General features: G+C 30.2%; 6 protein-coding genes across 6 annotated transcripts; 5 read left to right on the top strand and 1 right to left on the bottom strand.

Moving 5' to 3' along the window:
• Positions 1–34: 34 nt before the first annotated feature.
• Positions 35–2,859, top strand: PPL_02672 (uncharacterized protein; the record flags this gene model as incomplete). The annotated part of the gene is made up of 7 exons (XM_020573651.1): positions 35–207; positions 301–620; positions 819–1,196; positions 1,336–1,544; positions 1,923–2,028; positions 2,103–2,343; positions 2,424–2,859. The coding sequence occupies 7 exons, from the start codon at positions 35–37 to the stop codon at positions 2,857–2,859; spliced, it is 1,863 nt and encodes a 620-aa protein (XP_020435723.1).
• An 852-nt stretch (positions 2,860–3,711) lies between these two features.
• PPL_02671 (proline dehydrogenase family protein) lies at positions 3,712–5,427 on the top strand (the record flags this gene model as incomplete). Its single annotated transcript, XM_020573650.1, has 2 exons — positions 3,712–4,208; positions 4,305–5,427. 2 exons carry the CDS (start codon positions 3,712–3,714, stop codon positions 5,425–5,427), a joined length of 1,620 nt encoding a protein of 539 aa, XP_020435722.1.
• Positions 5,428–5,925: 498 nt separating this feature from the next.
• On the top strand, positions 5,926–7,454 carry PPL_02670 (uncharacterized protein; the record flags this gene model as incomplete). Its single annotated transcript, XM_020573649.1, has 4 exons — positions 5,926–5,935; positions 6,273–6,357; positions 6,457–6,745; positions 6,834–7,454. The coding sequence occupies 4 exons, from the start codon at positions 5,926–5,928 to the stop codon at positions 7,452–7,454; spliced, it is 1,005 nt and encodes a 334-aa protein (XP_020435721.1).
• Positions 7,455–7,975: 521 nt separating this feature from the next.
• sun1 (SUN domain-containing protein 1) lies at positions 7,976–10,207 on the top strand (the record flags this gene model as incomplete). Its single annotated transcript, XM_020573648.1, has 5 exons — positions 7,976–8,431; positions 8,524–8,737; positions 8,821–9,324; positions 9,422–10,005; positions 10,076–10,207. The coding sequence occupies 5 exons, from the start codon at positions 7,976–7,978 to the stop codon at positions 10,205–10,207; spliced, it is 1,890 nt and encodes a 629-aa protein (XP_020435720.1).
• A 314-nt stretch (positions 10,208–10,521) lies between these two features.
• Positions 10,522–11,220, bottom strand: PPL_02668 (uncharacterized protein; the record flags this gene model as incomplete). Its single annotated transcript, XM_020573647.1, has 1 exon — positions 10,522–11,220. One exon carries the CDS (start codon positions 11,218–11,220, stop codon positions 10,522–10,524), a length of 699 nt encoding a protein of 232 aa, XP_020435719.1.
• Positions 11,221–11,818: 598 nt separating this feature from the next.
• On the top strand, positions 11,819–14,087 carry PPL_02667 (uncharacterized protein; the record flags this gene model as incomplete). The annotated part of the gene is made up of 2 exons (XM_020573646.1): positions 11,819–13,578; positions 14,084–14,087. The coding sequence occupies 2 exons, from the start codon at positions 11,819–11,821 to the stop codon at positions 14,085–14,087; spliced, it is 1,764 nt and encodes a 587-aa protein (XP_020435718.1).
• Positions 14,088–14,112: the final 25 nt, after the last annotated feature.

The following is a 14,112-nucleotide window of genomic DNA, read 5'->3' as shown; positions in this document are numbered from 1 at the left end:
AAAATGTCTATGAAAAAATTTCGATCATTTGATGATGAATGACAAAGATATAGACATAGATGACAATAATAATAACGAATGTAATAGCAATGAGTATAAAGTAATTGTTAAGAACTTACCTTTGTTCTTGGATGACTCTGATACAAATGAATTGTTTCAAAAGTATAATACTTTATCAATTAAAAGATTAGATAAATCAATGGTATTGTATATTTTATAAACTTTGTAAAATTTTACTACTATATATACATATTCTAATTATTAATAACATAAGAAAGCATGTTTTATTTTAACATTTAGAAATCAATTGGATCGTGATACTCTAATCAAAGATATTGATAAACAAGTAGTTTTCAACAAAACAATCAAAGTTAAGATTTTATTATCAAACAAAGATATTGATAATAACAAGTTAAATGAAACGACATCAACAACAACGACAACAACGACAACAACTACAGCATTACTAAATAATAATAATAATAATAATAATAATAATAATAATAATAATAATAATAATAATAATAATAATAATAATAATAATAATTGCAATGATGATAAGATAAAGAAACATAAATATCAATATCCGCCTATCAATCATATGATTGCTTCAAATATTTGTAAATCATTATATGCAGTACCTAAATTCTATGATAGCGTTTTGAACCTAATGAATCAGATGAATCTACCTGCACCTTTCGAATCTATATTTCCTAAACCAGATGTAAAGTAATCAATATAATTATTTTAACAATAAGCAATGATCATTTATTTATATTTACTTTATAACCGATCATTTTAGAATCAATACTTTAAAGTCGATCCTTTTGAACAGCAAAATCAACATATTCTTCAAAATCAATTAAATCAACAACAACAACAACCACTGCAACAACAGAAAACAAAAAGAACCTTGAAAAATGAAGAGGAGAACGAAATAGATGAAGAAGATCAAGATGAAGTTGACAATCTAAATGATAATAAGAAAATTAAATTAGATCATAATGTAGAAAATCATGTAGCGTTACCATTGAATCAAGGTGTTACAAACAACAATGTTATAGACACCAATAGAATTCAAATTAAAATTGGAATCAAAAGTCAATCGGTCACATCTCAAGAAAATGGGAAATATAAATATAGAGATGGTGTATTGAAACTAGTAGATATTGAAAGCAATAGAATTACAATAGAGGGTATGTTTTAAATATTTAAATGATATAATCAACTATCAATATGTTAATAATTATTATTGTTTTAGAATTAGAAACATTAAAATAAAAAGAAACTAGAGGGTTGGTGTCAGTAGTAGAAAGTTATATCTAAAGAATCTAGCAAAGGATTTGGAGAATGATGATTTCTACTATCTATTCGGTAGATACTTTGAGAGTGATACAACGATGAAAGAACAAATGAATATAGTACACTACAAAGAAGGAAGAATGAAACAACAGGCATTCATTACATTACCAACCATTGAATTGGCCGTAGATGCACTTAACGAACTACAAGGTTTTAAATTAAAAGATAAACCACTTATAATTGTAAGTTTATAAACACAAATTAACTCATTCTAATAGTTATAACTGTATTTAACTGATTATATTCATCATTCACTCTTTAGCAATTTGGAAAACAAGTTGAATGAAACAATCATAATAACCAAATATTTAATAAAACGAAAACTTTTTCACCGTTTTTTCGCAAAACTTTAAAAGCGAAAGATTGTGTTATTACAAATTATATATTGGTTTATCTTATATATCTTTATATTATTTGAAATGCCTTTAATTGTTATGAGCGGTCCACCATCAAGTGGAAAAGTAAATATCATCATACAATTTATATAGAATTTTAATTAAGAAACTAATTTGTTTGTTTCATTTCATTAAAAACGACTATCTTTCTTTTAATATATATAGACTGCTAGAGCAAATGATATCAGTAAACATTTTCAAGAGATGGGAAAGAAGGTTATCATTATAAATGAAGAATCTCAATTAATAGATAGAAATCAAGGATATAAAGGTTTGATTATTATTCAATGTATTGTTGTTAATAATACATACATATTCTAAACATAGTTTATTTTATAAAAATAGATTCATTGTCTGAAAAGATGACAAGAGGAACATTAAAAGCAGCAGTAGAAAGAAGTTTGACAAAAGATACTATTGTTATTGCTGACTCTTTGAATTATATTAAAGGATATAGATACGAATTGTATTGTATTGCAAGAGCTGCTGGTACAAGATTACTTCTAGTCTACTGTCAAACACCAAGAGAACAATCGAAACAATGGAATCTCGAGAGAGATCAATCAAATGCTTTTACAGATCAATTGTAAATAATTAAAATACACTTGAATCAGTGGAATAATAACAACTAACTATAAGATAAATACAATTAACAACTATTTATAGATTAGAAGAATTAACAAATAGATTTGAAGTACCTAATCCAAAGAATCGATGGGATTCACCGTTATTTACTTTGGAACCACAACATTCTCTACCGTTCGATATGTTGTACAAGACGTTGTTTGAGGTGCAGGAGTTGCGACCAAACTACGCCACTCAGCCACAAGCAATATCACCGACCAACTTTGTACATCAACTCGAAACGGTGACACAAGAGATTGCCAATGTAGTGTTGGACGCACTGCAATCGTCGTTGCCCGGTGACAAGATCAAGGTGCCAGGCACAGAGAAGCGTGTCTACATCCACTCGATGCTCAATGCAGCGGAACTTCGAAATCAACGTCGTCAATTCTATAAATTCGCACAACTACATCCACCACAACAAAATCAAATCGCAGAGTACTTTGTTGATTTCTTAAACTCAAAGACAACATCCTAATTTTAACAACAACAACAAGTCAACAAACAACAACAACAATAAAATATTATCAAAAAAAAAAACATAAACCTGAGGTGTATTTGTTAATGTTTTTATAGTGATTAATAATCCATGGTATTCGAAAACATGATTTAACATATATCGGGAAACAAAAATGGTTCAATTTAATTATTTTGTTTTTTTTAAAAAATAAATAATCATTAAAAACGAAACAACATCATTCTATCATCGTTTCAAAAAAAAAATAGATATATCTCACCTTTTTGGACCAAACATCATTTATCTGGAATCGTTCGGGAGACATATTTTTACAAAATAATGATGTTTTTTTTTTGCAAAGAAAAATAAAAAAAATAAAAAAAATAAAAAACCTTTTAGGTTGTTTTTTTGGGATTTGAGTGTTAATTTATATGGGCGAAATTTCAAGTTGTTTGATTTAAAGGTAGGGGTGTGTTTTTTTCCATCAAACGTTGTATTTTTTGTTGAAAAAAAGAAAAAGAAGCATTTTTTTCACACAATTTTATATAACCAGTGATAGAATTATTAACACACACAAACAAAACCTGTCAATTATCACTATCTATTTTATTTTCACACACCAACCATTCAAACAAACAAAACTTTAATATTTTGGTTTTTTTATTTAGCAAAAATATCTTTATTATAAATAGTACTTTTTTTTTAATATTTATAAATAATATATATACATATCATTGTTAGTTAGATAGTTAACTTTTAATTATTTTTATATAAGCAACAAACAAACAAATAAACAAACTATATAACAAATAAATTATTATTATTATTATTATTATTATTATTACAAAACAAAAACAATCAAACTATTGGTAAATGTTCAGAGCAGCAGCAAAACAATGTCTTAGTCAAAGTAGAATTGTGACTCCTACTAATAAAGTCACTACAACATCGCTATTCAATCAAAATGTTAATACAACAAAATCGATTCATTACAATAAATATTTTAATAACAACAATACTTTATTTAACAATAAATTAATTTCATCACCTCTTTATTATTCAACTAACAACAATCACAACAACAGCAATAATAATGAATATCAACAACAACAACAACAACAAAATAATAATAATAACAATTCAAATTTTAAATATATGGTACCATTATTGGGAGCAGGATTTATAATTCCATTATTTTTCCTTGCAGTTGAGGATGGAGAAGTCGCTCAACCACCACCAAACATCGACATTCAAAAGATATACTCGTCAAAGTCGACAAGTGAACTTATGTTTTCATTTTTCATTCTAAAGTTATGTACATTCAAAATATTCTCAGAGAATGGATCTGCATTCATTAATTTCGCAAACAAGTAAGTTGTTATTAATTATCAGCATAAACGCTCCATTGGAATTTGTAAAATTAATTTTATTATGTTTTCTTTCTTTCTCATTAATTTTAAATTTAGTTGGGGATTATCAGTACCAATGAATTTCATTGTTAAACATACATTCTTTAAACAATTTTGTGCAGGTGAAACTATCGATGAAACTGAGGAATTCACAAAGAAGCTGAATGATCAAGGCATTGGAACGATCTTGGATTACAGTGTTGAAGATAAAGATGGTACTCCAGAGTCATTCGATCACGTTGCAAGTCAGATTCAAAAGACAATTGCAATCGCAGCTAAATATCCGGATTACTCATTCAGTTGTGTCAAGGTAACTGGTTTGACCGGTACCAAACTCATGGAGAAGTTGAATCAAATCGTGTTGTCTGCCATTCAGCAGAAACAACAACTGCCGGCTGATTTCATTACTTCGCCAACTGCGATCTACGCTGCATCAAACTTGCTCTCAGACTCTGAGAAGGTCGAGATGGTGCAACTGATGAACCGTTTGGATTCGATATTCGCAGAGTGCTATCGTTCCAACGTTCCAATTCTCGTGGATGCCGAGCAGTCCTACTACCAGGCGGCCATTCATCACATTGCAATCGCATTCTCTGCGAAATACAACAAGTCGAAGCCGTTGATCTACAATACCTATCAGATGTACTTATCACAGGGTTTGAACATGTTGAACGACCACTTGGCACTCTCGAAGCAACTGGGATTCAAGTTGGGTGCAAAGGTGGTGAGAGGCGCCTACATGGTGTCCGAGAGAAAGCGTGCCGAAGATCATGGCTATCCGAGCCCGATTCTGCCGAACATCCAAGAGACTCATCACAGCTACTTCACAGCGATGGAAACACTCCTCAAGGATTCTTCAAACATCGGTATCATGTTTGCCACTCACAACGAACAATCTGTCAACTTTGGTGTCGAGAGAATGAAGCAATTGAACATCGATCCAAAGAATCCAAACATTCAATTCGGTCAACTCTTTGGTATGGCTGATTTCCTCTCACTCAATCTCGTCAATCAGAATCAAAGAGTATTCAAATATGTACCGTATGGACCAGTACAAGAAGTATTGCCCTATTTGATTCGTCGTATGCAAGAAAACAGAGGATTCATTGGTTCAAATAGTGCAACTGAATTATTATTCCTAAAGAAAGAGATCAAAAGAAGATTATTTGGTTCAAAATAGATAGAGATAGATAGATTTTAGTTTGTTGATATTCATATGTTTCATAATATATTTATATTATTTTCAATCAATCAATCAATCAATCATTTATATACAAAATAGGTTATTATATCATCAAATATCATATTAAAATAAATAGTCAGATTTTAATTGTATAAATTATTTACAAATTCTGATTTGTTTGTTATTTTTTTACTGAAAATAGTGTTGTTGATTTGTGGATGATGATGAGTGTGGGTGTGTGAGAATCATCTACAAAACAATTAACTAACTAGCAATTGTGTGGTGTGAATGTGATGTGTGATGTACTGATTCATTTCATTTTTTTTATTTAGTTTGTAAACCCAAAAACATATATTATGTAATCATCATTTATTGTCCTTTAATTTTATATTTTGATTGATATTTATTATATTTAGAAAAAGTGTATTTTGATTTTGATATTGATTAGTTCATCTTCAAAATTACGACAGCTTTAAAATGACAATATTGTAATCTATGTCAACATGTAAATCAATTTTAACCAAAGTTGAACATTAATTGTTAGACGTTTTATTAGTATTAGATCGATGATAAAAGTAATAATTGATAAATTGGGTGGGTTTGATGTTGGTGTTTAGTTTATATACGAATAGTATTAGAAATGGAAAATATTTATTAAAATCAATTAAATTTATTTTTTATTTAAATTGATCTTCCAAAAGATTAAATATAAATTCAAGAAATCCTTTTAACATTATTGTTTTAGATAATTCAGATTAACATTAATATATATAAAACAAAAATCAAAACAATAAAAAAAAACTATAAAGTTATGAAAATTCTAAATATTTTATTTTTAATAGGTTGTCTAACAATTGTATTGGTTCATGCTGGAAATGAATGTAAATTAGTTGATCCAAAATCAAAAGGTGGATCTTGTACATCACAGTAAGTAATAGTTATTAAATTTATAAATATTAAATTTGTAATTATAAATATTAATTTAATATTATTTGTTTATTTTTTCAAATAAAAATCAATTTATAGCAAAGAATGTCTATATCCATTAGTTTGTTATCATACAATTTGTTCAGAAAGAAAACCAGATAATGGTACATGTTCGACCAATAGCGACTGTGCTTCTGATGTCACCAAGATGAAATGTGCCAACGGTCAATGTATCCTTGAAGCTGCCAACGGTGAGAGTTGTGTAAATAGAAATTGTGTCGACACCTCCGACTGTCTTAACGATGTCTGTTCCTCCAAAGATTGTTCCGATGACGATGAATGTGGTTTAAATTACTATTGCTCAGAATCTAAATGTATTAAAGCAACTGTAAGTTATTTATTTATATTTAAATTGATATTACAAAAAACAAACAAACAATATAACTAACATTTTCTAAAATAATAAAAATTATTAGCCTGGTGGATCATGTTCTAAAGATTCAATGTGTTTGGTAAATGAAGTCTGTAGTGGTGACAAGTGTGTAGAGAAGTACAGTGGTGAGATCGGTACTGTTTGTCATAGTCCAGAGCAATGTAATGTCTACGATGGATACGTATGTGATAAGAACGCCAATATCTGTAAGAGAAACAGCTACTTGGACAAGGAATGCTATGTAGATTCCGAGTGTGGTGGTGGATCGTGTGCCTGTACCGGAAGCAACAAGGTCTGTGTTGGCTACGACGGTGCAATGTCGATCTCTGCTTGCAAGGACATGTCCGAGACTGTCGCCAAGTGCTTGATCGACAACCAATGCACCAGAACCCTGCCAGAGACCTGTCCAAAGTGCTACAACGACTGGCTTTGCTACCAATTCAGATGTAACTCCAATTACGCTAGCGATCCAACCTATTCATCGCTCGACGCCAAGTGTCCAAAGATCACCACCACCAAACCAAAAGTACAGACACCAGTCAATCACAACAATCCAGCAACCCACGAAGAAAATGAAAACAGTAACTCCAACACTGGATTCACTCTAACATATTCCAGTTTCTTAATTTTAATATTATCATTATTAACATTTGTATTGGTTTAAAAAAGATATTATAATAATAATAATCAAAAACAAAAACAAACAAATAATTAATAAAAAAAAAAGCGCCAATTTTTGATCAAATAATTCGAAATTAATTTTTTTTGTCACGATGATGATCATCACAAGAAACACCCCCAACAAACAACAACATCATCTTCTTTTCTTTTATAATTATAAATCTAAGTTTTAGTTTTATAGTTATTATTTTTATTTTTTTATTAAAAGTTTAGTTTTTTCATAAAAAGTAAGAAGAAGAAAGAAGAAAGAAGAAGATTAAGAGTAGTTATTTGATCGAAATATGAATTCAAACTATCAACCAAGTTATGGTAAATCAACACCGAATCGAAAAAGAGTGATTCATATACCAGAGACATCTAGAGTGAATAAATATGGATCGGTGTCAAGTACAGATGATGAGAAGTCATCATCGACAGTTACCAATAAATTCAATGCATTGCTCTATCAGAATCAAAGTAATAATAATAACAACAGTCATTATGTAGATGAATCAGATCAATACGATGTCTACAACATCTAGATCTAGATTCTTTGATTCCAATAACAGTAATGATTTACATCAATCAACAACAAGAGCAAGACCAATATCATCAACAACTTCATCCACTTTGTATTCTAATAATAATAATAATAATGTTCAATTCGATGCAGATGATAATTATAATGAATCATCATCTTTGACAACAACAACAACAACAACAAACACAAACACAACATCCTCATCAAATATTAACAACAATAATAGTTTAAATAATAGCAGTAATTCAAAATATAAACAACCAATATCAACAAAACAACAACAACATAATAACAATAATAACTCAAATAGCAACAATAATAATAGATCAATAGTTTACAAATATACAATTGCACCAATTCTTTATTTACTCAGATTGGTCATATTACCAATAGTATGGCTCGATGTATTTATAATGAGTATATTTAGAGGTCCTGTTGATGTAAGTATTTAATATTGTTATATTTATTATTAACATACATCATCATAATCATCGCTAATCTTATTATTATTTATCTATTTATTTATTTATAGATGACATATCAAACAAAAGGAAAGATTGAAAACAAATGTAGAATAATATCATGGGTAACATTGGTATCGTTGGTATCACTGTTTGCAGTATATCTCTTACTGGTCAGACCAACACCATTCGATATCAACACGAATAACAACACTGTCATTCCACCAACTAAAATCGACAAAGAATATTTACAACAAATATTACATGAATTACTTAATTCAAATAGTAATGTATCTGAAAATAATAATTAATATTATAGTTGTGTTAATATATATTAATGCTAATATTGTTATATTTAATATCTATAGATGCAAAGATCAACAAGATAATCGATGAAAAGATGGATTTGATAAAATTAGCATATATGGATGAGATTAGTGGTAACAATCAAAAGTTGATCGATGTCATCACACAGAAGATCGATTATTTCAAACAAAAGGAGCACGTTCCTCTCTTTGATAAGGTCAACCGACTGGAAGAGGATGTCAAGCTGCAATCGAGTGTCTCCATTGGCAAGGATATCAATGAGTTGTTCATCCAGTACAAACAAGACTCTGCCACTGTCTATGAGAAATTCCTCGAGCAAATCAAAGAACTCGCCAGAATGGAACGCGAACAACTCAGCACCAACACGAAATCGTTCATCGATCAACTCATCGCCGAGAAGAACACTCTCATCCAACAACTGCAATCGCAGAGCAAAGAGAAATTCGAATCGCTCATCAAAGACTTTGAATCTACCACTCAATCTCATACATTACAACTCATTTCACAATTAGAGAAATCACAAGAAAATGAAAAAGATAAATTATGTAAGTAACAGTCGTTTGTTTGTTTAGGTGTGTTTATCATCATCATTCATACTAATAATAATAATATTATTATTATTATATAAATTAATATTTATAGATTCATCATTACAAGAGATATCTTTGAAGATCAATAGTATTCAACAATGGATTAAAGATTCACCAGAGTTACAATCGTTGGAATCAAGTTTGATTACGGTTGAGAAGATTCAATCGTTGATTGACAATGCTCTGGAGGTGTATGCTTCCGATAAGACTGCGAGGTTGGACTATGCCCTGAGACGTGGTGGTGCCAGTATTCAGTATGGCTTGGTGCATCATCCAAATACAGAGACCTATCCAGAGATCACTATACCGGCACTGCTTAGAGTGGCTACTCAATGGATCCGCTCAGATCACCGACCAAACGTACCGGAGATCATCTTGGACCAATCGCGTAATCTCCTCGGTGACTGCTGGGCATTCAAAGGACAGAACGGTAGCATCGCTATCAAGTTGGCACAACCGATCATCGTCAAAGCAATTACAATCGAACATCCCAATCCAAAGATCTCCTACCACTTTGAATCTGCACTCCAAGAGTTTAGCGTCGTAGGTGTCCGCAACGAAACAGACACCGGTACACATCTCGGTACATTCCGATTCGAAAAGAATAACAAACATATTCAAACATTTTTAATCAATGTAAGCTATCTAATCAAATCAAATCATTATAACTAAAATAGCTAACTAACAACCAATCAAATAATTATAGAATGAAGAAGTGTTTCCAATTGTAGTTTTAAAGGTCTTATCGAATTTCGGATATGATTATACATGTATCTATAGAACTAGAGTTCACGGTGAACCAACATCCATTTACAAAGATCCAGTGTTATCTTTTTAAAGTAAAAGAAAAGCAAAAGAAAAACAAAAGAACAATCATAATAACAATAAAATAGAGTATTAAAGAAATAAATCATAGAAAAATAATGTTTATTTATATGATAGCATAATGATCATTTTAGTTTATTATTTAATTGTTATTGATTATCAATAATATATTTGTAATTTGTTTGGATGACATTTGAAAAGTTGTAGGGTTGGTCATCTATGTGAATTATGATTGTTATGCTATCTATCTAACTATCAAACTTGTATTATTATTATTAATAATAATTAGTTACTATTATATATCTCTATCTCCTCTACATATCTTTATCAATAAAACATTAATGTATATAATAGTTGTCTACCTGTTTTTCTATAAAACTTTTCCAATATGTCATCCATTGAATCTTCCCAGTTGTCTTCGGTTTCATCGATTAGGTTGAGTAGTTGAAGTGCATGTGATGCACCACCAGCAGCCTCTTCGTGAGTGTCCTTCACTTGTAGATTGACAATGTGCACCGGTTGCATAGGTGCTGTGATATCGCGTTGTGTAAGGTCATCGACGACCATATCAAAGACACGCTGATCAAAAGTGAATACTATATCGAAACGAGCCAACTGCTCTTCTTGCCACTTCTCTGGTGCTAGTTTCACTCGTTGATTTCTCTCGAGCATATTGAGAATACCGTTCTGGGTGTACAGCTCTTGATTCTGTTGTCTGAGACTCTCGTGTATCGATTGATACGGTGTGCCAAACGGGAATATATTGGGACGATCCTGTGAAGGTCCCGGTAGCTTACAGTTACCACTGGTACCGAACGATCTAATATTCCTATAACCTTTCAATAGGAATAGATTGTGTGCCTCTACACTTCTATTCTGATTACTGGCGCATACCATCGCTAATCTCTTTTGTTTCTTAACATCTTTACAATATAATGATATATTATTTGTAGGTGGTGATCTATTATTACTATTACTACTATTATTATTATTATTATTATTGTTATTATTTTCTTTATCTCCCATCTTTAATAACAATAAATTGACAAAAATAATGAATAAACAATTTGTTGGCTGATTTTACATAAATTAAAAAATCATTTTGAATTTCATAAAAAAATTATTTAAAGAGAAAAATATATTCTTTGATAGGATCTATGATGTTAGTTATTTCTTTAATAACATCTATAATTTTCAGAATCACTTCTTCTGGGGTAAGATCTTATGGTGATATCAATTGTCATTACTGATTGAACTAAATAACAAATTAATAATTTTAATAATTTTTCTTAATCTTAAAAACTTATAAACAAATGAAATAAGTTTCGGAACTTAAAATCATAACCTACTATATTTTTATTACATAATCAAGAACATAACCATCCTAAATGATCAGATGATAACCCCGATGTTGATAAAGAAATCATCATTTTTAATTAAATTAAACTTTGAATTTAAAACTGAAGGTTATAACACATCTTTGGGAGAGTTTTGTTTCCAGGAAATTTCCACACATAAATCAAATCAGATCTTTTTACAAATAGGTTACATTTATTTTTGCACAACTAAATTATTACTTAAAAACATACTTTTAACAAAGCATATCAACTATCATAATAATAATATGGACTGTCCAACTATTAGATGTGCAGAGCATAGAAGAGATTGTGAATTGATTTGCTATCAATGTAATTTAGCAATATGTTCAAGATGTGTATCGAGTCATACCAATCACACGATGGATCATATCGATGATATTGCAGATAGCAAATTATTAGATGACAACGAACATCAGACAAAGGAATGTCTTATAAAATCGAGATTATCGCAGCTATGGTCGACGATGAGAGAATTAACCGAGCGATGCCATTCATTACAATCTCAAGAAGGTGAGATATCAGGTTATTTCGGTGGTTTCCATGAATACCTGGTACTCCAAGAGCACAAATTGAAAAAGACAATCAGTACAGACTTTGAACAACTCAAACAACATTTGGAAACACAGTTATCAGAGTTGAAATCGTTGGTCAATATATTGAAAATCACTAGCACTGCCGCTCAGCACAATGGTCAAAATGGACAATCTGCTGCATCTTCTTCGTCATCATCGTCATCTATGTCATGTGATGGTGACATTCATGAGGATACAACCGATCGATATCAATTGGAAAATATAATTAAATCAATTAAAGAGACGGAATCAATCATTAGTTTCATAGAGAATAACAATAGTACTCTATTCTACAATCCCAATCATCATGGCAATGAACGGATCAACGATAGAGATTTCAAATTGGAGCTTTTCGATTTGATGATCAAACATAACTCGCAATTCAATTTAACATCGAGTTTGACCAATGAAATCAGCAATGACTATAAACTATCTATTAATCAAGATGGAATTAACAATTCAAAGAATTTAATTGAACAGTCATTAAAGGTGGTAGTAGTGCCGCCACCTCTGAGACAAATAAATAAACAACAACCGAATGAAGTGGCAGCAGCAGTAATACAACCTAAACAACTATATATTGTTGCAGCGGATAAAGAGTTTGGTATTACATTCATCAATATCAACACTAAAGAAAAAGAATCATTTAAAATCGATTATAATCTTCATTGTACTTTTGCCAATTTCCTGCGAATTGGCGAACATCTCTATGTGTTTGGTGGTAGTAAAGCCAAGAACACTCAAGATAAATACTGTAGAATTTCACTGGCTACGAAATCAATCGATCTAAATGGAGATATCGATGGACTACTACTTGGAAGATCGATATCATTGTGCTACGACGGTCAGGATTACATCTACTTGATCAACGGGTACAACGAAACCAAAAAGAAATACCTAAATAGAGTCGATCGATTCAATATTAACACCCGACAATTTGAAAAGTATCATGTGTTTGTAACTAACGATCTACTTGGTGTACACATACTATCGTTCTTCCATCAAGGAATGATCTATTCGATTCCATATAATCGTAATGTCATCGTACAATTCGATACAGAGAACAAAACATCGTCCGATATCAAAATACAAAAGGTTCTGAACACCTCTAAACCAAGAGCGGCCTGTACCGATGGCAATGGTTCGATCTATATTCACACCGATGATATGCGATTCATCCGATACAACATTGAAACCGAGAAATTCACCACATTGGAACCTCTTATTACTTTAGGTGATGTACTATCAATGAACTATCTCACAGTCAACAACAACAACAACAACAACAACGATATACAATCCTCTTACATCTATTTGGTTGGAGGTCATTCCTATGGCAACCATAGATATAACATTTCAAGTTGTGAATGGGAATTGTTTGATATGGAAGACGATCGCAATAGAATTTGGTGTGGATCAAAAATAATTGAAATGTAATAATAAGTAAATAAATCAATATACTTTTTTTTTTTTTTTTTTTTAAAGACCAAATATATTGATTCATCGAATTCATTTAGTTGAAGAAATCATCAATTCCATTGTGGTTTATAATTGTTGAGTCCATTTTAAGATCAATAATCTTTGCTTGTGATTAAAAAAAAGGATCACACATAAATTTGATGATTTTTTGTTCAATTTATTTTTGCAAAAAGAAAATTATTTTGTTTTTGGGTTTTTGTGGTTTTTTATTAGAATCAATTTTTTTATTTTGACTTTTAGAAAAAAAAATAATTAAATTTAAATTAATTGAAATTTTGTGTTGTGCTATCAAACAAGTTCACTGTGAAAAAAACAATCTTTTTTACTTTTTGTTGTTATTTTATAATTTTGTACAATAATAATTTTTTAAATCAATCAAAATATATATATAAAAGATTTGTATAATATCTGTTTTTTTAGTAATAAATTCAAATGTATGTTTTTTTGTTTTTTTTATAGATAGATATTGGATATATTACAAGCATGAT

The sequence above is a fragment of the Heterostelium album genome (genome assembly GCF_000004825.1).
Source record: "Heterostelium album PN500 unplaced genomic scaffold PPL_scaffold3, whole genome shotgun sequence".
NCBI lineage: Eukaryota > Evosea > Eumycetozoa > Acytosteliales > Acytosteliaceae > Heterostelium > Heterostelium album.
The sequence above is the reverse complement of the archived record's forward strand: the minus strand, read 5'-3'. Positions and strand labels throughout refer to the sequence as shown.